The sequence below is a fragment of the Lutra lutra genome, chromosome 3, assembly GCF_902655055.1.
Source record: "Lutra lutra chromosome 3, mLutLut1.2, whole genome shotgun sequence".
Lineage (NCBI taxonomy): Eukaryota > Metazoa > Chordata > Mammalia > Carnivora > Mustelidae > Lutra > Lutra lutra.
In genome coordinates, this window is record NC_062280.1 from 92,934,694 (window position 1) to 92,962,167 (window position 27,474).

Genomic DNA, 27,474 nt, shown 5'->3' on the forward strand with positions numbered 1-27,474 from the left:
AAAGGGGAGAAGGAAGGAAGGAAAAAATACATTTCTGGTAGACTAGTACTTCTCAGCCATGACTGTATAATGAAAACTGGGTGAAAAATATCAGTGCTCAAGCCCATGTTAGAGATGTTAAATTCCCCAGTGATTCCATGTGCATTCAGGGTTTAAAATCAATGTAATGTGGCATCATAGTTTATTAAATAGTGACTCAATAATATTCAATTACTCAACAAGAGTGGCAACTAAAACGGATTTTAAGTTGTTAAGAATTGCTACTAAAAGCCCACCAGCTTATTACAGGGGTCTAAGAGCTCCAAAGGCTCTCTGAACATTCTCTCTTTCCTTGGGGTAGGTACTGCCATATTCCTGAGTCCTGAACCCCACTTCCCTGAGGGCTGCAAAGGAGCCCCACACCATGTAATTCTCCTCATGTCTCACTCTTCTAAAATTGTTCCCAGATCGATGCTTCAGGCTCAGTCCAGTCACACATCTTTTCCTAATAATAAGACTCTGGGGCTTTTAGCATCCATAGATCATTCCCACAACTCTTATTAAGTAAAGGTTCATTCATTCACTACATCAAAACTTTTATAACTGCCGGCCAGTTGAAAACTACCTGAGGCAGAGTGATGAATTGGAAAGAGCACCACCACACAGGAAGCAGAAGACCTTGAATCAAGCTTCAGATCCATCTTCCGATGACCTGCAGCAAGTCACGTAACACTTGGAGTGTCTGTTTCCTTAAACATAAAGCGAGAAAGTTGGTTAATGTCTACTATCTATTGCGACTCTGAAATGCTACTCTGCATAGAATGTTCTTATCCATGTGCTGGTGAGGGTGCCAATGGACAATAGAGCGAGAAAGTAAGTACAGGGAAGCCTAAGAAGAAAGCTAACGGTCCAGATGAGCAACAAGTTGACAAATTTGCTCTCAAAGCATTGGCAGCCCTATAAGTTGCCTGTTTGAAAGGCTACAATGGAGTCATATGGCAGTAAAATTTGTTAGGTTCCACTTTCTGCCACTTGTCTGTATGAAAAGACAATTTTCACTCCCCTCACACTGTGAAAACCACCCTTGCAAAATGAAAAGGCAATGATCTGATTCTCTAGCTGTTAAATTGCCTATATGAGAGAAAGTGGTGATGTTTAAAGTGAAGAAAAAAAAATTCCTCCAATATGCCAGGAAAGTTTAAAAATATTCCAACCCCAAGTTCAGTTCACTGTTCCTTTACAGCAGCTCATGCACCCATATCTCTGCATTCTTGTCTTTCCAATGACCATGACCATCTCATCACGTGACCTCCTCCTCAAGACCACCCTTCATGTACATCTTTGCCACTTGATGTGACTTTCCTCCTCCAAAAAGTTGTAAGACTCCTTATTTCCTGCAGATCAAGCTAAACTGTTCAGCGTGGCATTCTCAGATCTCCAATGTCTAGCCCATAACCTAACTTTCCTCTCATTTTTCCTCAACATATTTCCTCCAGCCACTTTGCTCTACTTATTGTCCATCTATCAATGATAGCATATGAAGCCCCTGCACTTTGCCTTGCTCAAGCTCTTCCTCCCACATGGAATGGCTCTTCCCATTTTCTCCCACATAGACTCATTTTGGGCATTGGCAACTGAGCCAGCTCCCATTTCATCTCTGCCATGAAGCCTTTGTGTTGGTTTAGAATGATCTTTCTCCCCTCAAATTGTACGAAGCAGCACTTAAGCTTACACTTTCCTGTAATGTCTACTGTGTTGTTTATTATGTGTTTCCTGATTAGACTGTATATTCTGAAGGACAAAGCAACACATTAAATGCTACTACTTTCTGCCTGTTTCTCCTCCTTTCTTCTTTCCTTTCTACCTTCTTTTCCTTCCTTCTTTCCTTCCTTCCTTTCTCCTACTTTCCCATAGTATGTACAGCAGAATAGAATAAATTATCAGTAGTCACCTTATTAAAAAAAAAAAAAACACAGTAATACCAGACCTTAATCAATGAGGCCCTTGGTGCTTCTCTCTTACACAACCTTATCAATGGAACACAAAAGTTCACTCATGTCCCTTAGTTTTTAGCTTGGAATTCGACACCTTTCAGCGTATTCCTTTGTGAGTATACTTTGTACTACTCAGACACATTCCAAGTTTAGGTCCCTTTAAAATTGTGTGTCCACAAAGGTATAGAAATGCCCCAAGAAATATGAACCAACTTAAAAAGTTAAGTATTCCGGGGCGCCTGGGTGGCTCAGTGGTTAAAGCCTCTGCCTTCGGCTCAGGTCATGATCCCAGGGTCCTGGGATCGAGCCTCACATCGGGCTCTCTACTCAGCAGGGAGCCTGCCTCCTCCTACTCTCTCTCTCTGCCTGCCTCTGTGCCCACTTGTGATCTGTCAAATAAATAAAAATCTTTAAAAAAAAAAAGTTAAGTATTCCAGTAATTAAATCACTTAATTATTTTTTCAGTTGAGTGTTAAGTCAACCACTCATCATTTAGAGAGTTAAGGATAACAGAATTAGAAACTACTAAGTCAGGAAGGGAGCCCACCTTCTGGTTTTATAGATGAGTCAGCTGAGGCTCAGACACCAAGTCTAAATGAATCTAAATCTTGCAAAGTCCTTTGCCCTCCCCTTCCTCTTCTAGCAGCATGTCTCTAAAAAGAGGTTCTTCTATGTCTGCCAAACCCTTCCCCATTTAGTCCTTTTTGTTTCCCAAAGACTATCTATAAATAGCATGCAGCCTTACACAGGGACCTAAAGTTGGACAAGAGGATCAACTCATAGAGATCTCTTCCAAATTTTGAAATGATCTTATTTATGCTTCTAGGATAGAAAAGCTTTCTAGAAGCAGCTTCTAAGCCTTGGTGAAGAGAGAATTTTTACAGACCTGAGGGCTAGCTATAAGAGGTGAGTTATAGATTTAGATATGTAAATAATGATTGTGTCTAAGAGGCAGTTGCACGGAATAGTAAGAGTCTGAGGACAAGCAGAAGTGGGACAGAGCTCGTGCATCCTTTGCTACTGGGTTCTGGAACTCCCAGTCAGGCTTGGCAAGGGGTCAGGAAGAACACATGGCCCTCCTTTACCTTCCTCCCTCCATACACAGAATGGAGTTGTGTTAGAGAGATACCCCACCTGTAGCCTCAGAAACAACATGCTTTTAAAGTCACACTGGGACCCCAGAATACTCTCTCTCTTCGTCTGTACAATCTTGGCACACCCAGTGAAAAGGTGGGACCTTGCTGCACCCAAGGTAATCCTACTATTCTTGGGACCTACCTGCAAGACCCCCCTGCTTCAAACGTGGTCCTGGACCATTCAAAGACTTTTAGACTCCCCTTCATTTCTATTTTAGGATGGGAGGTGGGTTGTAAGAGGAGAAGAAAGGTTTTCCTAAAATTCCCCTAGGAATTTCCCCTAACATTTCAGCCCAAACTTCATTTTTGTTGTTTAATTTTTTGAAGACTGGAAATCAATTGCAATTCTTCTCCCTTGCCTCAACATGTTTTTCTTCTATAAGTAAGAGTTTTGCGTTTCTGGAAGCAGGAAATAACCTTATTTTGCTCATTCTTTTTGAAGCAGCGGCCTCGAGACTCATCCCTGGAAAAGTAGTTTTACCTCTCTGGATCTTAAATTTCCCACCTGCTCAATAAAAGGGTTGATGAGCAATGGTTAAATTCTCATCCACCATAAACAGTGGAGGAGTCTGAGGCCCACTGCCCTTTGACTTTTCTCCTGGAATGTCCAGCACAGAGGTAGCTGAAGGTTAAGGATCTCTCCAATGCCAAGTGGTTAACATGGGGGTGAGGCTCACTGGCTGCAGGTTTGCAGCCTCTCCCCGGCTCAAAGACACCCCTCTCCAAGATTTCTCGGGTGTGAAGCTGCTGCGGGGTCTTCTCCATTCTTTCCCGCGTCTTGGCGGAAGGTTTGTGTGGCCCAGCTCTGTCGGTCTACCGGCCACCCAGCTGTCTATACCATTTTTAAACCCAGTCGAGGCCGCACCGCACACCTAGCTCGGTTTCTCACGGTTCTGCCACTACCCCTCTCCTCCAGGTGCCTCTCGGTTCCCACTATTTCCCACTTCCAGAAATCCCTTCAGCCGCACCAGCCACACTTTGCACCCCTCGCTTGGGGCTCTGGAGCTAGGCGCGGAGGTGAAGTGGGGCGCTCTCCCGGGGCGTCCCGGGCTCCAGCTCCACCTCCACTTCCCCACACCAGCCTTTCTTGTTCGCTGCCCCCCACGCCCCGCCCAGACCCCTGCTGCCTTCGCTCCAAACTCCTTGGGTGTTCTCCCGGAGCCCTTTTTCTTGCATCCATGTAGGGAGACTCCTCCCCGCCCTTACCTCCCCAGTAAAACGGGAGCGGGTCAGTGGGTAGGGCGGCTGGCCCAGCCGAGTCACCGGACCGGCTCTCTGCTGGGCGGGGACGGGGACAGAGAAGGCTCCGGGCCTTCCCCCGGCTCCGGGGAGCGCTGAGCTCTGTTGGGCGCACCGCGGGACCGGATCACTAGAGCAGCCTTGCGCGGGAAACCGGCCCCAAAGCGTCCGAGCCGCCGCCTCCAGCCCGCGGGCGTCCCCCGCGCTCACCCCGACTCCGGAACGCCAGAGCCTCGGGCGCCCCTGAAGCCCAGCTCGGCCTGCGGGTCTCGAGCGGCACTACACGCTCTTTTCCAGGCCCCCAACAAGGAGGGGCGCGCGGGGGGCCCCCAGAAGCACCTCCCGCCAGCCCGCCCTCCCCCTTCCCCGCCCGCGCACCGGGTCCGCGCGGCGCCGCGCTGCGCTCGGATTCCGGGAGGAAAGCGCCGCGCGGTGTCCCTGGCGTCCTCAGTCCTGCCCCTCGAAGTGGAGATGCGCGAGAGGCAGGCGAGGGCGCGCAGCTCGTGAGACGCCGCGCCAGCCGGCACCATGCGCCTGCGGCCGCTGCCCTTCGTCGTGGTCCCCGGCTTGCTGCAGCTGGTGAGTGTCCGGCCTGCCGCGCGCCTAGCGCGCGGGGCACGCGTTTCGGCGGGAAAACTGCGTCCGTGGCCGATTCAGAAGCCGAGACTGAGGTTGCACGGGACCTCGGCGCTGGGAGCACGCGGGATGGAAGGAGTTTGGGGTTGCTTTAGGGGTTGGAGGGGAAGAATCGCGGATTTTAACAGAGGGGACCTTGAGGCGGATGGAGGGTTTAGCAAGGATTGGGACTTGAGGGCTGGGGTAAAGTGGGCAGAAAGTGGCCAGGGTAAGAAGATGCGAGAGGGGATGAGAGTAGAGGGGTACTATGAGGATGGTCTGAAAGATTTGCCTCCAGGCCAGAGTTTGAGGGGCTTGGTGGTTTTTGTGTTTCACATGGTATTTTGCCCGGATGCCTGCAGACACTCCTTTCAAACCGGGCATCGTGCATCCTTGTTCTCAGGGTCAGTTCGTAGCTCCTTGCTAGGGGAAACTTGGGCAAAAGACAGATTTGGGAATCGGGGGGAGATTGGATTTGTCTTCGTTTTCCGTCTGGCGCAGGGGACTGGGATGGGGTTTTGCGCCGGTGGGGTTGCGGAATGTAACTTTCACGCCCAACTCCATGCTGGAGCCCCCTCTCGGGAATATCGTGAGCAGTATGCTGCCAAAGACCTCTCCCGCCTGGTCTGTCTGAGGGGGCTCTGAGGCAGATGAAGGCCGTGAGAGGGTGCTTCAGGGTTCTCCGGCGAGGCTTTGGGTGACTGTTAGTCCTTTAACTATCTTCTCTCCCTGCTTTTCCCGCGCGGCGCCGCGCTCTCCTCCTTCCGAAATATGCCTCCATAATGTATGTATTAGTTAATTATACTTAAGGGAGATCCCACGTAAAACCTTCCAGAAGACAACTTTTAAAGTAAAATAGGGAAAGGGACTGCTTTTGCCTGTGGATTTCAATTGTTCTCTAGGTACTTAACCTTGATACAGTGCTGTTAAGGGTTTTCTCCAGGTTCCACGGTTTCTTTGGTCCTTCTACCTAAGATTTTGCTCAGTTAGCTATGGGCTGTTAAAACAAGGTTAAGGAAACCAAGCTGTCAGAAAATGATGATCTCTCCCTTTCTCCTCTCTTCTCTTCTCCTCTCTTCTCTTCTCTTTCTCTTTTCTCTTTCTCTTCTCTCTATTATTTCCTTTTAGAGGGAAAGATCAACTAACTTAAGAAAGTTTCTCTGTGAGATATATGATACTGTAGATGCCGAGGTACTTGCAAATTTTGAGGATGGAAGGGATTCTAAAAGGTCTTAGTGAAGGGGAGAGGATAAGGAAAGGCCTGTCCATTCTGGTTACAACAGAGATTAGCTTTACTTGCACAGCATTAGGTAAGAAATTCTTCAGTGACATCAAGAGGAAAATGCCTTGATGTTCCCAAATGTCCTTCATGGAGCCATCACATCCTGCCTATATACAATATTGCATGTTAAAATAAATTTTACATCTAAGGCATTGTGCATGCAACATATATGCCACATTAGACTTTAGTATCACTTGCTTTTTTAAAATGTTTAAGCTGGATTCCAATAAAAGATGGTCTAACCAGCAGCATTTGTATGGTGTATATAAATAAAACTCCAAAGGCCTAGAGAAATCAGATACTTAGGTAAGATTTTCAGGATATCTTCATGAATCTCTTAGTTAATTTAATTTTGCATTCAGTGATCCAACTGTGTATCTGTTTTGCTGTGTTAGACTCTTAAAGATGAGGAAATATATTTGGGCATATGATGGGAAAAAGTTCTCCTATCAGCCACCGTATTGGAAATGTTACTTTTTTTTTTCACACCACCATAGTCAATAAGAAATAGGAAATACATCTTGAAGGGATTATATATCCTCCTTAAGAGCTAGATTCTAATATTACAGCATGGATTGATTGATTCATTTTTAAGGAAGCTTATGTCAAATTCTAATCCGTTTTTGGATTGTGCTTGGGTTGTAATGTTTTTTTCCTGGAGCACTTTATCATGGTAAGTGAGGTGTGAGCTGCAGCTGTGTGATAAGCACACATTCCTTACTCTGCCATCCTTTTGGACAATAAAAGGCTGTTTACATTCTCCACATTCTTAGAGCTGTTTCCAGCCACACAACACAAGGGGGTTAGGATGTGAGCTGAAAACAGAGTGACTGAGGAAGGTAGACCTAAATGAAACATTCCCCAGTCCCACCATGTACCCCACCCTGGCAGGTATCAAGGAGGGCAGGTCATAACTGGACCCTTTGGATGACTCACAGTTTTATTCTACCTTTTCCAAGCTGGTATTGGACTTACTTGCTCAGTCCCAACAGCAAGTGGATAAAGTGTTTTCTAGATGTGAAAACTGGACTTTTAATTTTCTAGGAACTAGAAATAGTTGTATTTAGTAGATCTGCCATGGGGGGAGTGCAGAAGTGGGGGTAAGGTTGGATTATTGCTGGAATTGGATTTTATTTTTTCAACCACCTGGGCAACCTGAAGAATGTACTTTTTAAAACACGCTAAGTTTTTTAAACCAGTAGTGGATTCATTTGGGGATTTTTAAATTGAATTTTAAGAAAATGGTCTGTTTCATCGAAAACAGTCACATGGAATTGGGTCCAAATAAGTCACTAACCACATGATACTGGTACAATAACTAGAATGTTTTTACTTGTTTTTGTAATACTTAAAATTTCTGAGAAAACAATTGGATGAATTGGTAAATATTGCAGGTAGCCTATGAAGTACGTGCGTGTTACCTGCCCTTGTCCAGTTCTCCTTCCTGCGTCCAGTGTTTTAACAGATAGATTGCTCACCTAATTAATAGGATTGCTAGGCAGTTGCAAAATTTAAATATCAATCCTGAATGTATTATTTTCTCCAAAATCCTTATTCAGCAACCATTCTTTATTATAGTATTAACAACACATTATTTCTTTTCTGCCATCTAATGATAAGAAAATTAGCATTCGAAATTAATATTATAATATAATGAGTGTTATTTCCTGACATGATGCAAAGTAAAGACTTCTCCAGATGACAACTTCTTACAGATTTACATGATAATTTAGGACTCATAATAAGTGTGATTTTTGCCTTTAAGTAAAATGCAGATTGTAAAAGATTAAATTTGAATTTAAATAGATTATTAGCTTGAGTTTAAGTTAAAATTCAGTGATGATTTTAAAAATAAGTTTGTCATACATTTCAACTTGTTTTTCTGTGTTACAATGATTTTATAAAGTAAAATATAAATTAGAAGTGATGTAAGGTAGCGAATTTTTAGAATTCTATAAAATCAGAGCACTTGTGAGGAAAGGTGTTACAATTTTAAGTTTATCCTCATTGTGTAGTATCGTCCCACATGAACTTCCTTTGTTTATCTTTTAATAAATTAATAATTTTAGGATTTGTTTACTATGACATTCATAACATATATTATTCTCAGCTCCGTATTTACAAGAAGTGGTAACTCATGACTGTCTTCCATTCAAAAATCATAATTTCCCTCATACAGTTCTGATCAATAAACATTAAAACAGTATTTTCTAGTGTAGGATCAATAGTCTCTTGGCGAGATGATGACAACGCACAGGCGTAAAAATACTGCCATATCATGGCTACGACTTAAGAGTTGACATGGCATTACAATTAATTCCTCGTTAAAAACACCGTTATCGGGCGCCTGGGTGGCTCAGTGGGTTAAGCCGCTGCCTTCGGCTCAGGTCATGATCTCAGGGTCCTGGGATCGAGCCCCAAATCGGGCTCTCTGCTCAGCAGGGAGCCTGCTTCCTCCTCTCTCTGTGCCTGCCTCTCTGCCTGCTTGTGATCTCTCTCTGTCAAATAAATAAATAAAATCTTAAAAAAAAAAAAAAAAACACCGTTAGACGTTCTTAAAAATGAGAATTAGGATTAGACAGCTAAATCCTCTATTCTCGCCATTCACCTCTCCGAGCCTGTTGTGTTCCCTTGGCCTGTTCTAAGATTCATGTTATCTGGTTCAGTGTTAAATGCCTTCCACATAGGAAACTGACTCCTCTTAGGAACTTATTTTATAGCTTAATAGATTTCCAAATGGAAAAGGAAAGCTTTCTTAATCTTCGTTGTTGTTTGTTTTTCTTTAATATTCTTTTTGTATTGTTTTTGATTAATGATCAAAATGCTCAATAAGGCAGAAGGCTTTTTGGAAAACCTTTTAGAGGTTTTACATTGTCAGCTTAAAATGTGTAGCTCTTGCAAATCGAATGAATTAAGAAATGTTGATTTTATAATACGTTGTCCGCCTTTTACCTGTTAAAGAGCTAATCAATACATTTTGAATGATTTAGACATTTGGTAGTAGCAATCAAAGGTGAATATAAATGTGTCACAGGTTCGTGATTTTGTAAAAGCTCTAAGACTGTCGCTTACTGTTTACATATTCTGTGGACTCCTTTACCTGAAGCATTGCTGGGTAAGATTTGAAAAAAGAATTACAGCTGCACACTCAAGTGCCTACAGTTAGGGCTGTGTCAGCGTTTCTGTAGAGAATCTCATTTCCATCTTAGCCATAAGCATTATTGCTGGTAAGAAGTTGGCATTTAATATCTTGATCTGGGAGTCAATTATTTTAAAGCTGCTTTAAAAAATTGGTCCAAATGATCTTGAGCACTCATCCATGTGAGGTTACTCTCACAGTATTCGTACAGTACGGAAGACCATGATTTTACAAACTGATTTCTGTATTAGTCTGGCAAGACATTATAATGTTTAAATTATTTTAAATAATCCTTTTCCAATTAACCCATTTATTGCACTGTTGTAAGACTTTGAAACACTATTTCATCATAAGTGTTTTTTACTGTGCCAAAATCAGATGACCTAATGATTATTTTTATGAGTTTTTACTTGCTAACAATCTACTTGATTTTTTAAAAATTATTTTTGAAATGACCAATGGTGTTAATACAACTCCATTCCTTATTTCAAAACCCTGTTCCATTAAAAAAAAGGATTTAAAACAATTCACAGCATAGATTTTCATATTATAGAAGGAATTCTAAGATATGATTGAAAACGTCCATTTTAGGTTATTTTTAATTTATGAAAATCTAGATAAAAACCTTCAAACAACTGTTTGGTTCATTGTGCTATAAGATCAATATATAATAAGGGATTCGGATTCTGTTTCTTTGTAGAATGACCATTAAAAATTAAAATGTCATTACCTAAACCCAAAAGCTACAAATCGTATTTTCCTTTTTTCCTAGCCAGATCATTTAAGAAGTTAAAATAATGTCTTTAAACTTGCCATTCTTATCAATTTTGTCTGTCCTAGATTTATGGATGTACGGTAAGGGACAAGGGAAGTTTTGTATACTTAAATTACAACAATAATGCTGTCTTAAAGTTGTACATACTTACTATTTTCAATTTTCTTCTATACAGTTTACCATGTTCTGTTCTCCCAATAAAACTATAAGATCAAGAGGGACATTTTAAATGTCTCCATTTGTGTATTGGAATGAGCAATGCATTTGGTGTTCCATTTTTAAATAAATTGCACATTCAACAAATATTGACTGACTGGCTGTTTTGACCCAGACAACCACACCGAGACAACAGCAGACATTGGGGACGTACCAGTAAGCAGAGTACGACTGGTCTGAGAGTGTGAGTATGTGGATGTGTGCGCACATTTGTGTGTATGTGTCTTGTGCAAGTCCCTTAACAACCTCAACCCTTCATCTGTAAATGAAGTCATTAATGATAAAGTGGATGAAAAGTGCTTTCTTGCATCACTTTCCTTTTTATCATACAGTAACAGTGTTTCTGGATTTTTCTTTTTATGAATTATATCTTTAATTACTGTACAATTTAAAGTATGTCTTAATACAAACATAATTGTTTTAAAGATAAGTTTTACGTGGAGTTTATGCTGTGTAACCACATCACAAATGATATGTGTATTTAGAAGTAGATTTAAAACACTGCAAGATTGATTAATGTTATCACTGTTTATGGGAAGAGAAAATTAGTGAAAGTAGGCAAAGGGAATTGATGAACATTTATTTAACCCATATAATCAACAAAATCAATAAAATTTAAATTAAAATGGTGTATTCAGGCTTTTTTCCCCCGTGTGTACTATTTTTAAATTGTAAACTACTAAAATCTAGTTATTGCTTTAATTTAAATAAAAGTAAATTGATACTGAGTTAAATTCTGATAATTAAGATAAACAACGTAACGGTGTGATACTGTACTTCAACCAGAAAATGATCCTGTGACTTTTGTACACCTCAGTAGAATCCAGCCTATTTAAATCAGAAATAGTTTTAACTAACTAAAAAGGTTTCAGGAGTTTGGATGTAAATGGTATGGAAATTTTAAAAGAAAACCAACAAAGAACTGGCATGTGAGACCCTGTCAAAGGTAGAGAAAATGTCAGTGGTCTTAACATTAGGAAACGAGCCATCTGAAACAGACCTACTAGTCCTGGGGTTCACTCCAATTACACATTAAACAATGTAAATATCTTTAAAAATGAACCCTGACGGGGGCACCTGAGTGGCTCAGTGGGTTAAGCCTCTGCCTTCGGCTGAGGTCATGATCCTGGGGTTCTGGGATCGATCAAGCCCCGCATCGGGCTCTCTGCTTAGCAGGGAGCCTGCTTCCCCCTCTCTCTCTACCTGCCTCTCTGCCTACTTGTGACCTCTCTCTGTCAAAAAAAAAAAAAAAAAAAAAAAATGAACCCTGACGTTGTGATATTACTGTTTGGGCCAGATGAAGTAAGTTTATGGTCATAAAAACACTTGTTTAATTCTCTTCATGCAAGAATATGCAAGATTATGACTTTCAAGCATTGTAGTATAATACTGACAATATAAAAATCTTATCAGTTTTACCTTAAGTTACATAGTTGTATATTTATTCATTCACAATAGTAACTTAAGAAATAGTCTAGATTATTTGCAGAGAGAGACCGCATGTTTAATTTATATGGTTCTATAAAGTCCATGTGATTTCCATTCCAGAATTCTACCCCTCGTTTGTGTGTGCAGACTTAACCACTGAAAGTATTTGATTGAGTATGACAATCGCATAACATTTTGAATGGATAATGTATACAATAAGAGAATAGGGACTCTAAGGAACTATTTAACCTTTTGCAGTAGTGATAACAATCATTTTTATTAACAAAGTCTTACATTTTGATAACCCAAACAGAAGACAATTGGGATCAGTATAAAGAATATTGCTACGGAGATAAAAAAAAAAAAAAAAAGGGAGGTGAGGTTTTCAAAGGTGTGTTTTCCATAACTGTGAATTCACCCGTTAAACCCTCGTCGATGACTCCCAAATTTGCACCTCAGTCCCTGACCTGCTTTTCAGACTCCAAGACCATATCTCCATAGCTCCCTGTTCATTTTGACTCGGATGTTTTATTAGCAACTCACACCCGCTCACCATGTTCAAAGTCACACACATCTTTTCTGAACAAGTGCCTTCTAACATTCATGGGTTCAGATCTTGAAGTCACAACCTCCCCCTTTTTAATGTCTGGTATCTTTGTGTTCAGACTGTGGAGACAAGTGACTCGGTATAAAGCGCTACATGGTTTACTAGATTCTTTTCCCATGTGATCTTGTGTTTTATCTTCGCATCAGCTCTGAAAGGTAAGCAGAACAGTAATGACTTTGGTGCATCCACTTTGCAGATGAAGAAACAAAAGCGTTGAAGGTTTCAGAAAAGGGCTGTAGACGAGGAAAAGATAGTTCAGCTCTAAGGTCAGGGCAGTATCCACTCACAGCAGAAGGTCATGAGATCTGACTTTGACCTCCAGAACGCCTTACTCTGTTCAGTATCCATGCTGAGGTAGAAACCTGAACTCATTCATTTTAGGAAAGTTTTAAACAAGTTTGTCATAAAGTCAAAGAAGGTAAACACAACAAACAGGTTCTTGGATCATGTCCTTTGGTCAGCAGTTCCATTTAGAATTTAATCTCCCAGAGTCCAGTTTGCCAAGTACTTTGGCGAGTAAATGTATCTCCAGTTAGGATCAACCGAGGATCTGAGAGTTCCTCTAATTTCTCAAGATCTCAACCTGCACCACTTGAGATAAAAAAGATGAACAGGAAGAGAGCAAAAGGTCTTAATTTCTGTTAAGGGCCACTTAATCCCAGTTGTCTAAGGGGAAGGTCGGAATGTGAGAAGGAGCCTGGGGGATGGGGCCGGGCTACATAGTAGGTACTTACCCTTGTGCAGAACTTGGGAGCATCCATATGTGATTGTTCTTTAGCAATAGCAAACTTCCTCTTGTTCTCCCTTCCCTTTCTTACATTTGTAAAGGTAGCTTATTGTTGACTCTCCATCCTGATCTCTTTGGATCTCTTTTTAACATTTCTATGCACAACCCCCTCCCCTCCACTTTTTGATTTCCATTCTAACTCTGGGCAACTGTAAATCTCCTGCAGAGAAGTACCCCCCAGGTGCTGGTGTTGGATGCACCTTGCCAGGAAGCACTCAGAGTCAGAATGTCCTTCTGTTCCCTTCCCTCCCCCTTCAGCCAACTTTTAACAAATGACTCACAGGTGCCAGGGTTGTCTTGCTCGGAGACTTGGCGGAATATTCCAGAGTTTCCTTTGAGGCAGCAGGTTGAATCTACCTCAAGTGGATTTTGCCTGAGATCATACATTTCCATGGCTTCCTTCCACTCTCTGACCTGCAGCTCCACGCTCTTACCAGACTTCCCTGGAACCTCTTCATTAGAAATCACTCGCTCGGGGTCTGCTTCTGGGGAAACCGACCTAAGATTTCTTTTAAATGTTTTTTTTTTTTTTAATATTCAGAAACTTTTAAAATAGGTATTCTCATCCTTTTCTGCTTTCTGCCATCTCACAGTAAGAGATAATCAGTATGAATAATTTAATGTGTATTTTTCCAGGAATTATGGATATGTATGCTTTTATCATAATTATATCAACACAACAATGTTCTATAACATTTTTTGTTATAGAATATATATTATGGCCATTTTTATGTAATATAGAACAGCTTATATTTTTGAGGATTCATAGTATTTCATAGCATTGACATACCATAATGTATTTGATCAATCCCTTATTAATATTTTGACTGTTTTGAAGTTTTTGTATACACTTGTAAATATGTAAAATGAATTCCTAGAGTTGAAAATTCTGGTTCAATGCTGGGAATGTAAAATGTGATTTTTGATAAATATAAATTGTCCCCTAATTGGCAATACCAAAATAGAGTACCACACACAGTGTATTTGCACATGTGTGTTCCTATCTGGATAGTATTTTCTCTTTTTTTTAACTTTTCCAATCTATTAGAGGAAAATACCTCATTGTTTATAGGGAAGGTGAAATGTGTTTTCATATTTAACCATTTGTATTTCTTATTCTTATTAATTTTCTTAATTTTTCCATTCTTTTTTTTCTACAGCTTTAAATTTCTATGTCTTTTATATTGCTCTTGTACAATTGTTGTTTATTTTATTTTATGTATATGTTTATTTTTTAAAGATTTTATTTATTTATCTGACAGAGAGCGACACATGGAGAGAGGGAACACAAGCAGGGGGAGTTGGAGAGGGAGAAGCAGTCTCTCACTGAACAGGGAGCCCGATGTGGGACTTGATCCCAGGACTCCGGGATCATGACCTGAGCTGAAGGCAGACACTTAAGGACTGAGCTACCCAGGCGCCCTTGTTGTTTATTATTCCTTGGATAGTTTATACATTATGGGGTTGTTGTGGATACTGTTTCTATGCCTGACATTTTAAAATTATTTTTTGCTTGCACACAAGGAAAGATATTTATTTTAATGTATTTATGTTTGTATGAGTTCTATTTCTGAACTAGATTATTTTTAATAATCCTTTAATTTGATTCTCTTAGATTTTACATATAGATAATTATATTACCTGTAAATAATCTTATATTTGTCCCTTTAGTAAACATTGATGCCTCTTGAGTTAAAATCTATTCTCCTAGTGTACTGAGTAAAACCTTCAGAATACTGGACTAACACTGGGAAAGACAGAGTTCTTGTATTTCCAACTTCAGTGAACACTTCACTCGATATGTTTACTTTTAGCTTCTGGTAATCTATCAAGTTAAGAATATACTTTTATATTGTACATTAAAATAAATTGGTTGATCTCAGAGGTCAATTTCAAATATGTTTTTAGCATCCTTCAAAATGATCATATTATTTTTAAAATGCTAACCTCTGTATATTTCTTATTTATATAACATAATTTTCCTAATATTTTTCCTAAAATTTTCCCAATATTAAGCTGTTTAAACCAAGTTAAATGATCTATATTTTAATACACTGGTACATGTGTTTTTATCTTCTTAGTATTTTATTTAGGAACATTGATAATAATACATAAGTAAAATACAGCAAAAGTGGTTTTACATCAGGATTATTTTAAGATCATAATTAGAAAGACTTCTATTTTTTTTTCCTTAGTTCTGGGAGAAATTAAGATGAGAATTGCTTCTGCCTTGCAAGTTTGTTGGGAATCATTTTAATCCACTTGAGCCTTTTTGTTTCAGGAGAGATCTATTAGAAACATTTAGTTGCCATTATGACTACTTATCCCCTCAGATTTTTTTTCTTAAAAACTTTATTGAGTCCCTTTTGTTAATTTTAAAAGAAAAGTATGCATCTTTGCACATCTTCAAATTTATTTAGCATAATATCATATATGCTATTACTTTAATTTTTAAAAATTTACTTCACATCTGTGAATTTACACCAAATCCCCCCCATCCCCCTGCCCCAACCAAGTTTGTGTGTTTGGGAACAGTAGTTGCTGGGGGACGGCCTTCCTTCTTTTTGTAGATCTATGGCTGTAACTAGAAACTTTCTGTGGCAGATTCCAGAGTTAATTCTGTAAGCTGTCCAAGATGAATGAAGCCTCACGTTAAAGGGTGAGCATCTAGAGCCTCAACCCTCTTTCTGCTCACTGGAAGACATTGCAGCCTTCTGGGAACAGCCCTGGTCCCTGGGTGCACTCCCAGCTCCCCCTGGGCTGAGCTTGGTGGTGGGAAGAGGGTATTCGTTGGTGGGGGCGGTGGGAAGGGGCGGTTGGGAGTAAACCCCAGCTTACTGCTCAGGCGTTGTTCTTCTTTGTCTTTGATTACGGGCTGCTCAGCACATCTGGCTTTTGCATCATTCTGATCCACTCTTCTTTCCTTCCTCTCGAGGTTCTCACATCTTGTGGACTCTTGGCCTCCTTTCCTCTTTCTTGCACCACTATGCATTCATTCTTGTTTTTGCACTCCTAGTTCATGTCATGGGAAATTTGGGAGGGAGGCAAGGTAAATACATTCACTCAGCTTTCCCCATTGCAACTGGAAATCTTTTAGTCGTTTTTGGCTCATTTTTCTTCATCCCCTACAATATCCATTCAGTCACAAAATCCTATGAAATTTCCTTCCAAATCCTTCTGTAAACTGTCTCTTCCTCTCCACCTGGTGCCATTTCATCACTACAACAGCCTCCTAGCTGGTCTACTTTATTCCAAAACAAGCCTTCTAAATTCACTCCACATGCCATAGAATCAGCTTTCTTAAATCCTCTTTTGATTTACTGTGTCACTCAACTTTTTTTTTTTTTGAAGATTTTATTGTTTATTTGAGAGACAGAGTGAGTGAGAGAGAGAGAGCACATGAGCAGGGGCCAGAGAGAGAGGGCGAAGCAGACTCCTTGCTGAAGAGGGGGTCAAACATGGGGCTTGATCCCAGGACCCTGGAATCACGTTCCTAGCCAAAGGCAGACACTTAACCAACTGACCCACCCAGGTGCCCCTGTAACTCTACTTTTAAGAATGAGATTGTGGGGGCACGTGGGTGGCTCAGTAGGTTAAAGCCTCTGCCTTCGACTCAGGTCATGATCTTCAGGGTCCTGGGATCGAGCCCCGCATCAGGTTCTCTGCTCCACGGGGAGCCTGCTTCCTCCCCTCTCTCTCTGCCTCTCTGCATACTTGTGATATCTCTCTCTGTCAAATAAATAAATAAAATCTTTAAAAAAAAAAAAAGAAGAGGTATCACAATTAAAAAAAAAAAAAAAAAGAATGAGATTGTGATTCCCGTTTTCCTAACACGTGGTATCTAAGTTTTTTTGCCTGGGTTTCTAGCCTTTAATCTCTTGTCCAATATTCATCACATGCTACAAACTGCAGCCAGGTCTGTATCCATAATACTCTACGGATACTTTAGAATAGAGGGAAAGCATAGGTTTTGATGACAGAACGATTTGGATTCAGTGCTTTCTTTGGCATCTTGGACAAGCCAATACATCTACTCAATGTCAGTTTCTTCATAAAATAATGTCAATTATAGTTATTTCATAAAGTTGTGATGATTGTCTAAAAAATGTAAAATGCGTAGTACCTAGTATTAGCTTAAAAAAGATCAGCGTTCCTTTCCATCTGCTATATCTTAGCTTCTTGGTATGCAAGCAACAGAAGCTGACTCTGATAAACTTAAGCAGAGAAGAAATTCATGAGAACAGGGCGACTCACGGGAAAATTTGGAGAACCAGGCATGTCTAGAGCAGAATCAAGGATCTGGGTATCAGGAAAGTATCATTTAGGCAAGAAGATGAATAAATGCCAACTTTTTTTTTTTTCTTCCTCCAGTCCTTCTTTTGCTTCATTTAAGATGTCATGTTCAGGTTGAGAGCGTCTGGTAGACTTGAAAAAGTTGGACTGCTTAGACCAACAGTTCTACACATCCTAGGGAATCAACACTCCGTGTTCCCATTAGAGAGAGCTTGTGATCAGAACTCCTGCTAAAGGAAGAACTCTATCAGAGGAGGAGACCCAAACTCCTCCAGCTCTTCATCTTGATTAGTGTGATTTTTTTTGACTCATAGATTTAAATAACCACAGATCACCAGACATTTAAGAGAAATCATTGACAAAAAGGAGGAGGAGGAGGAAGAGGAGCTACCTTGCAGGGAACAAATAGTATAGGGGGTAGATTTCAATTTGAAGGATTCCTAATTAGTATTCTCAGAAACTCAAGAGGTTATTGCATCCTGAAAATAAGAATAGACTGCTATGAAGAAAGATCAATTACGCAATGAGAAAGAATTCCTGGAAATGAAATGTATAACTGATGAAATTTAGAAGTTGAGAAGATTGAAAAGAACGGGGCTAAAGTTCATGCTGGTGAACTCTTTTTTTCTTTTCTTTTTTTTTTTAAGATTTTATTTATTTACTTATTTGTTTGATGGAGAGAGAGAGGGAACACAAACAGGGAGAGTAGGAGTGGGAGAAGCAGACTCCCTGCTGAGCAGGGTGCCTGATGCAGGACTCTATCTTAGGGCCCTGTGATCATGACCTGAGCTGAAGGCAGACGCCTAATGACTGAGCCACCCAAGCACCCATGCTGGTGAACTCTTAAGAGGAAGTCAGCCACAACAGAACCAAAAGACCAAAATAGGAAATAGGAGTTAACAGTGAAGAGACACAGAAGACAAGTTCAGAAAATCCAGTAAGATGCTCTAGAAACAGACACTGTGAGGGGAGGGAACATAGTAAAAAATAAAAAACAAAAAACAAACAAACAAACAAAAAAACAGTGTTGAAGGGGCTGATTTAAAAAGAAAAAAAAATCTGGTGAAATTTCTGAACTTGAAGGAAAAAATAGAAAATCCTTAGAGTTTTCAGAGAAACAAGAGATTACTGACACATACACACACACACACACACACACACACACACACACACACACACATCTCATTAACCACACTGGATGTTGGAAGCAAAGGAATAATGCCTTCATAGTTCTGAGAGGAAAGGGATATTGAACCAATAGCAAAACTATAAAGTATGAAGGAAAAAGGAGGAAGAAAAAGCAGAGAAAATCAGAGAAAACAAAAAATGACTTGGGCATGCAAGGATCTCAGGGGAATTACTACTCACTCCATATGGAACAATTTTCAAAGAAATACCTCAGCCAAGCAAGTAGAAATATAGAACGGGGGGATGATGTGGGATATAGTGGTGTCTGAGTATGAGTCAGAAGTGAAGGAAGCTGGAAAAGGATCCGTTAGCCTCTGACCTTGGAAAGGTATGGGGTTCCGTTTCCTTTTCTAGTTCAGTCACACTGTGGCTCTACAGGGATTTCCATTTCAACCGTTTCAGTTCTATAAATGCTATTTATTAGTGTTTAGAATGGATTTACACACAAAGCATGAATGATTTAAATATAGTCTAAGAATGGAATGTAACCGCAATGAATATTAAGGAACTTAAGTAACAGAATATTTTAAACATTTGGAGGTAAATGGAAGACACAGGTGAAGATAAGCAAGCATGCCAGTTTCCTTATCTTTCATAGGAAGAAGTTGAGAGGAGCTGTCTAATGTTAAAAAAAATTAAGAAACAGACTTCAAGTGTTAAAAGCTACCAAACAATAGAAGAATTAAAAATAACACAACAAAAATTCTCACGTAAATTTATTTACAGTGCGCTTTTATTTTTCCTGTCATATAAACAGATTAGAATACTAAATTTAATAGTAACATTTGGAGATGGGATTTTGACCTTCAAATGTGATTGTATGAGTGCACTTCTTTTTGTGTAGTGTTTTTGACAAATATTATCACTATGAATTTCAAAATAGGGAGGTCTTCTTCGTAAAGGGAGCTTCCCAGCAGTTGTAAAGACATGCATGTGAGGTAATGTGTGCTTCACTGGGATGTGACAAGTATGTTAATGGTATAGATTGTGGTGGTATTTTCACAAGTGAATACTTATCTCCAAGTGTATATGTGATAAATGTATAGCTTTTTGTATGTCCATCATGCCTCAATAAAGGATTTGAAAAAAGGGGTAAGCAGAGGTCATCTCTTGGTTGGTGCCATAGGGCAGGGTTTCCCAACCTCAGCACTATTGACATTTTGGGCCAAGTAATTACTTGAGTGAAGGGTTGGGGTAGTGAAAATGGGGCTGCTCTGGACATTGTAGAATGTTCAGTAGCATCCCTAGCCTCTACCCACTAGATGCCAGTAGCACACTCTCCCAGTTGTGACAACCAAGGATATCTCCAGACATTGACCAATGTGTCCTGGAGGACAGACACACCCGGACTGAGACCCACCACTGTAGGAGATTCCTGGCTGTGAGAAGCTGAGCCACGTGACCTCTTTGGCCTATGCCAATTCAATACTCTATCTTTGCGCTATTGGGAAGGGATCAACATTTTGCATAGACCTAATTTCTTAACACTTTTTTTTTTTTTTAACCCCATCTCAGCTTCCTTCAGTTCAGTTTTCTTCAGTTCAGTTCAATTCAAACAGTGTTTTTGAGTGCAGCTCTGTCAGACACTCTGCCCAGGGTACCCACCTCTATTTAACAAATTTTCATTTTTTTTTAAATTTTTTTTAAAGATTTTATTTATTTATTTGTCAGACAGAGTGAGCACAGGCAGACAGAGAGGCAGGCAGAGGCAGAGGGAGAAGCAGGCTCCCCGCTGAGCAAGGAGCCCGACGCGGGACTCGATCCCAGGACGCCGGGACCATGACCCGAGCTGAAGGCAGCCGCCTAACCAACTGAGCCACCCAGGCGTCCCAACAAATTTTCATTTTTAAGGCAAATGGATGAGTGATTCCCCTGATACTGCCCTCCTGGATAAGATTTCCCTCTTAGTAGAAATTCACATGCTTCATTTTGCCTCAGGTACAGCTCTTACCAGTTGTTAGGGCTGGCTCAGAGAGTTTTAGTAAAGCCTTTGAATTTCCATATTTTAAAATGTGGCAATAAGAAGTTTAAAGACAGCAAATAAAACTGAAAATGGTGATCATCAATGATAGTTGGCTAATAAAAATGTGAACTTAATCACACTTGATGTATGTATTTGTTACAATTAAAATGTAGTGGGATTACAGTCTTCAAAGCGTTTATCACAAACCCAGATTACATTATGCATATCAGAACCAGAGAGTAGCACTTTTTTTTAAAGATTTTATTTATTTATTTATTTGTCTCAGATCGAGAGAGAGAGAGAGAGAGAGAGCACACATGCGCATAAGCAGGCAGCGTGGCAGGCAGAGGCAGAGAGAGAAGCAGGCTCCCTGCCGAGCAAGGAGCCTGATGTGGGACTCAATCCCAGGACTCTGAAATCGTGACCCGAGCTGAAGGCAGTGGCCCAACTGACTGAGCCACCCAGACGTCCCGAGAGTAGCACTTTTGAATGGAAAATTTGATTCAGTGTTTTTGAGATTTTTAAAAAGTAGCTTAAAACTATTAAATTCAACTCTTAGGAGCTAGAATGTTTCCTTTTTATTGAAAAATTGGGGGCTTTCAAATTTGCTGAAATGTAAACTCTGAGGTACTCTATTTTTATAAATAGTATGAATCACTTTCTTCTACATTGGAATGCATTTTTAATTAAATTTCTTCTTTAAGGCAATTCTTAAAAAAAAACAAAAACGTATCTATGAATGTATACTAGAAGTTGCATCATCTCCCCTAGAGATAAACACGGTAATAAACAAGTAAACAGACCCTGGCTGGTGTTAAAATTTGAAATATATTTTCATGAAATTACAGATATGTATAAAAGGCGACTTTCCTTATTGGGATAAAGTCTGGGAACCACAGTGGACTATGCGCTATGCTTTTCTGTCTATGGTGGATGAGCCTCTGCATAGGCTCCCATAGCCTCTGGAGTGAGTGTGTTGCTCACCCCCTGGGCAGGCCAGTACGTCCCTGTTCCTGCCCTTATACACACACACATGCACACAGATAAACTCTCCTACTGAACTTTTCCCACCACATCAAAAGTGGTATCTTTTGATTGGCAGGGAGTATATTTAGTCTCTACTTCGGCAGTTAGAGACCTGCTTATACTGTGCTAATGTCTCTGCAAATGCCCAAACAAGCCATGATTTACTGGTACACTCTTAGCTTCCCTCAAAGGTTAGCGTAGGAAATAGCCATAGAAAAACATTTTTTTGGTAACACATATATTCATATTTTCATTCACTGCTTTGTTTGCCAGTTTAAGGGTCTACTGTAGGCATAGTATTCTGCCAAACTTTTCTTTAGAATATATTCCTAGGGACAAAAGTATTTTTCCTGGTAAGTCAAGAATCCTTACGTAAAGAATAACAGTTTTCAACTCAGTGTTTCCTATTAACTTTTCCTACCAGGAAGAGCAGAGCTAATTTACAGCTCATTGCAACAAGTATCTTTACTAAACCCAATTTTCTTCAAGTTTTTCTCTCCCACTATATAGTTCTTGACCTTCTATTCTTTTACATACAGTCCTATTATGTATAGCTTATGTCACGTGCCTTGAAAATACTTTTTGAAAGTATTAGAGCTGAAATTTTCTTTGCCAGATGTTTCTCCATTGCTGTTCTAATGTTCTTGAAATTTGGTGGAGTCTTTTCACTTCTGTAGGTATGAATTTCCTCAAAAGATTTCCTTGTGAAAACTGAGGTGGTTCGATTCCACTGTCCTTGTATGCCAGCCCCTGTGACAGCCACAGCGAGAGAGCCTATTCAGGGCCTTTGGGCGTGTTACCTCAGCGTCTCTGGGTTGCGGCCAAGTCACCAGGTGTTGCTGGGGCCCAACCAGGTTTAGGAACCCCTGGACCAGATGGTCGCCTAGACGTTCTTTGGGCTTATGAATTTACAATGCTGTTGGGAGCCCTGGCCCCCAGTGGGTGGAATATAAGCCAGCCCCAGGGAAGGAGCCTAACTCTCCTGATTACACTGCCACCTTTACAGGAAGGAGACCCTCAGGTCACACAACAGGGGTCTTCCCAGCTTTTACAGACCTTTCCTCCCGAGGCACTTGAAGCGCTTCTCTCTGGGCTCCTGCACACAGGGCACACCTGCGTTGGAGCGTTTATGTGATGGTATTTACGGATGTGCACCTTTGTATATCCCACTGAACTTAAGTACAGTCCGCAAACAGGGAGCGTGGCTGTCCATCTCTAAGGCCACAGCCAACCACCGGTAGGTATCCAGTAAATGCTCAGGTGACTGAATGAATGAGCTTTTGAGAGAAATCAGCCAGGAACCCTCTGCTAAGCTGTGTTTCAAAGCTAATGGAAAACCACCTGGGTGACAGATCACAAGGAAGAAATTTCAGTGGCATATTAAATCTAAGCCTTTAGATGTCAACGTCACTGACCTCCTTCCAAGCGTACCTGAACCCCTTTGTTTTGGAGCTCTGGATTTCTACAGGAGAGGGCTCTTAACTTTTCTTAACAGTATTAAAAGGATTCTTTGGGACAGAACTTTTACACCTAGGTTACACCATCATACAAAAATAGATTTATTTGTTCTGTCTGTTATCTTCTACTAGAATGAAGAAAGGATATTCTCAATAGTCAAGGAACTGATTGATTACATTGTTTACTCTTTTATAAGGCAATATAGATAAGCACAATTAAAATTTGTTGTTCATTAGCAAATATGCACCTTATAATGCTTTATAATCTCTTCCCATCCTTATCATTGACTCATGTTTTTAGTAAAATATGCTTTGCTGTCATTCTTCTTAATATATTAATATTTAAATAATTAGAGAAATAGATAATATAGGAAAGTTTTTAAAAAATTTTATTAACATATAATGCATTATTTGCTTCAGGGGTACAGGTCTGTGAATCAACAGTCTTACACAATTCACATATTTCTAAAGGTTAGAGTCAATCATTTGATAGAAAAAAATATCATGAAAATAAGGATTTAGATATCCAACAGTTTTATTTTTTTTAATTTTATTTATTTATTTGACAGAGAGAGGGAGATCACAAGTAGAAGAGTTAGGTGGAGAGAGGGGGGGAAGCAGGCTCCCCACTGAGCAGAGACCCCGATGTGGTGCTCAATCTCAGGACCCTGAGACCATGACCCGAGCTGAAGGCAGAGGCTTAACCCACTGAGCCACCCAGGCACCCCCATCCAACAGTTTTAAATTTATGATCAAGTTTTCTGATCTGCTTTTAAATTCTGATATTTTAGTGCTTTTCCACACAAATCTCCTTATTTCAGCTATTTATTATTTTCTGAGATCGCAGGTTTAATCTGTTGCTATTTATATACTAAGGCCACTTTCCTGGTATAGCTTAATTTACCCCCTTTTTAGATTGTAATCATACATCAGGTTTTTATTTAGTGTTAATTAAGGTGATTATTTCCTCATTGAATCTTTAAAAAATCTCAAAGGCCACATATGGTTTTAGCAATCATCACCTTACCTATGAGTAAGCACCGTAACCTCCTTGTAACAATGAGCTATGCCCCAATTCTCCCACCTTATGTATAAGTAGATGTAATGTAACACAATGGCACATGTAAGTAAGCATGGCCTGACCCGAGGAGCCAAGCATGGCTCTGTAGGGAATGGTGCCTCTTCTCATTATACTAAACAAGCATATTTCTAGCAGATAAGGGAGCAGGTCTACTTTCAGTTGAAGATTATTATGTGTAGACAGTTATGGTTTAAGCAGGACACAGCTCAGCAGCTCCGGGTGATAAAGGCATCCTCTGTTTATCCACAGCAACACAGACTGTCAGGGAAGGTTTTTGCATTTTCATTCGGGACCAGCTTTTCTTCTCGATTCTGAACAACAAAATATTATGGTATAAGAAGCCCTTTTAATACGTTGTACCACACTTAAGTTAGCACATCAAAATTGATTCAACGAAGGCATATGACCAGATCATTAAGCAAATTCTTTTTATAATATTTAGTTTTGATTTGTTTGTCTTTGGGTTTATACTGGAGAGAGGTAGAACCAAATCAAATGTATCCAAGTGGTTATGAAATGACATGCCTGCAGCTGAAGAACAGTAGTTCACGAGTGCCTGCAGTGAGCAAAAGCTGTCATCTTTGAATGTTATTAATGAGAGACTTAAAAGTTTCTGTTAAGAATTCTGGGGTGCTAGAGACTGCTGGGTAAAGTGTGAATCATGGGGGGAGATGTGCCAGTATTGGTGTGAAATCTGGTTGCTTTAGTGATGTGATACATGTCATAGCTTGTGGACTCCCATTATCTCGAGCTGACCTTGTTGATGACATAAATACAGTGTAGTTCAAGGCTCTTGTCTCCAGACGTGTCAGAGAGAGGTTACAGGGTATGCTTGTAACAGAAGCAAAGGTCATGCTTTTTCACTTTACATCTGTTGCCTCTTCTCGCCTCACATACACCCAGCTTTGAATCTACTTAATATGCTTTCTAACAGAAACTTCTACTAAACTCTTTCTCTGGGGACCCATGTGGTCCTGGCTATTTCCCAATTCTGTATATACCGTAATTCTCTAAGACAGGAAAAAAAGCTCTCTAAATATCAATTGTGCCTAACCTGTATACTACTCTGGATTTTAATAAGCCTAATCTAGGATTTCAACCTTTGTAACCTTATACTGTGAAATGGGACGACGTTTTGTGTGGTTAGCTCTGCTCCCATGTCACCCTCATGAACACCTACAAGCATCTTAAATGGTTAACCTCAGATGCCTGGCTTTTAATTTTCTAAATCTCAGAGCCCCTAGGTTTCTCTTTAGCTGAATCTGCCAACCTTCCTTTTTATCTTCAGATAATCCGTACATTTGAATGCACATGATGAAATGTATTTTGCTTTAGATAGGTACTTCAATCAGAATCTTTGAAAGTTAAATTTTCTTGTATCTGCAAGTGGCCAGAAAACCACTCTCCCAACTTTATTTTAGTGACATATAGGGGATGGAGGAAGATGTACTTGGGTACTAAAGCCCAAGCCAGGATCCTCCTTTCTCAGCTTCAAATGGCACAGGAAACCCCCATCAGATTTCCAGCATGCTCTCTCAGAATAGCACTCATTTCTGTTGCCACAGAACATACTTTGGCTTCTTGCTGAGAGCCAACAGGAGGCACAGCAGATGTATTAGTAAATCACAGAAATTACAAAACTATGAAGAAATACAGCCACAGGACATTGAAAAGCTCTGCTGCATAAATGTGACTGGGAGTATATTGTGGCCCCTGACTGTTGGGGACTTGGCCAAGAAACTGGGTGTTAAGGTCGTCCCATTGCTAGGACAATCAGCCATAGGTGAGTGGTGAGATCAGGTACTACAGATCAGAAAAAATGTGAGGCATGGGGGTTAACCATGGGCAGCCACAGAATGTTTTCGAGACTGGCAAAATGACTGAGGTTAGGTAGGGCATAGTCAGGGAACACTGGAATGATCTGGAGAGGTTCAAATTTGAACCTCTGGAGAAGTTCAAGTAGAGGGAAGGGTTGGGGCAGGTAGCAGCAGTAGGTCAGGCACAAAGACAGAAGATTTGGTCCATTATGGGTCTCTAAGTTTCAGGTAGAGTTAGCTCTGGCACCCTGAACATCTCTGTAGGACAGGCATCTACTTGGTGGCAGTGTTATTCGGTTGGAGGCTTGTATGTGCCACAGGCTGGTTTCATCTGGTGGCTGCTCATGCCCTGATATTTGCTTAGCAAAGGGAGCTCAGGACTTTATCCTCAGCCTTGTTCCTGTAAAAAAGTGAAATTATTGTTCTTTCAGAATTTGGCTTCAGAAGGAATGTCCATGTCTGGTCTGACAATTCTGCCAGCCTGTCTACTCTGCCTTGAGGCTGGCATATTAATCTAAGAGACTGGTCCTCAACTTTTAATTTGCAACCACCTGGGAAGCTGCCTAAAACTGCAGGTTCTTAGCTGCTGCTCAAGGAGATAGATACCAGGTGTGTAAGGTGAGGCCCAGGAGCCTGGATTCTAAGCAGCATCTAAAGGGTTTCTAAGCCTTTTAGATTTAGAAATAATTGGAGAAATACTAGCCTAAAGGGAGCTGGTTCTACTTTATTTTAGAAAAAATGTTGCTCTAGGGCCATTAATGACCGAGCATTATCTAAGGATCCTGACTGAATTTGTTCTCCAAAGCAGGGACCCTCTGCAACAGATGAGATGTAGTTCTTACTCATTATAACTTCCCAGGATTTCACCATTGCTAAGCGTGTTTCTAACACACAGTCTTTTTCTTTCTGAAGGGTCAGGTTGAGTCATCTTAAAACTTAAGCAGATATTGAGTATGTGGACAGACTTTGAATATGCAACAGAGCAAATAGGAGAGTGGCTTGCAGATAGATTTATTATTCACTGGTAATTGGGGAACTAGTGGCCCATTTATTTTACTGTTGTGTCTCTTAGACATATGGTATTTATCCAATTTAGGGTTGGCTTTGTTAATTTCCTCACTTGTCTTTCAGAATGAACAAATTGCAGGTAAATTTTAGCTTTTCGATTTGGAAAAAAAAAGTTCAGAATGGCTTATGATTTGAAGCCTTTTTCAGAATGATTGTTAATTTAAATACTTTATAGAAGAATAGTGGTGCAAGTGTCTGTGACAGATACTACTGGCTGGCTGTCATAATCACCATCTACAATCTCTTTGTTCTTTGTAAAATTCTGGCACAAGTAGAATTGTAAAATTCTTACAATTCTTAGAAGATATTGCTAGGGCCAGTGGCATACAGGTAAAAATTTGCCAGAAAACCTTTTGCTTTTTTTATTAAAATAAGAATATATTT

General features: G+C 40.3%; 1 protein-coding gene across 1 annotated transcript in view; it reads left to right on the top strand.

Moving 5' to 3' along the window:
- Positions 1-4,267: 4,267 nt before the first annotated feature.
- NXPH2 (neurexophilin 2) overlaps positions 4,268-27,474 on the top strand; it is a 114,970-nt gene continuing 91,763 nt past the window's right edge. The window contains exon 1 of the mRNA XM_047723144.1: positions 4,268-4,927. Coding sequence (XP_047579100.1) covers positions 4,877-4,927 — 51 coding nt within the window. The 5' untranslated portion in view covers positions 4,268-4,876. The remainder of the gene's footprint in view (positions 4,928-27,474) is intronic.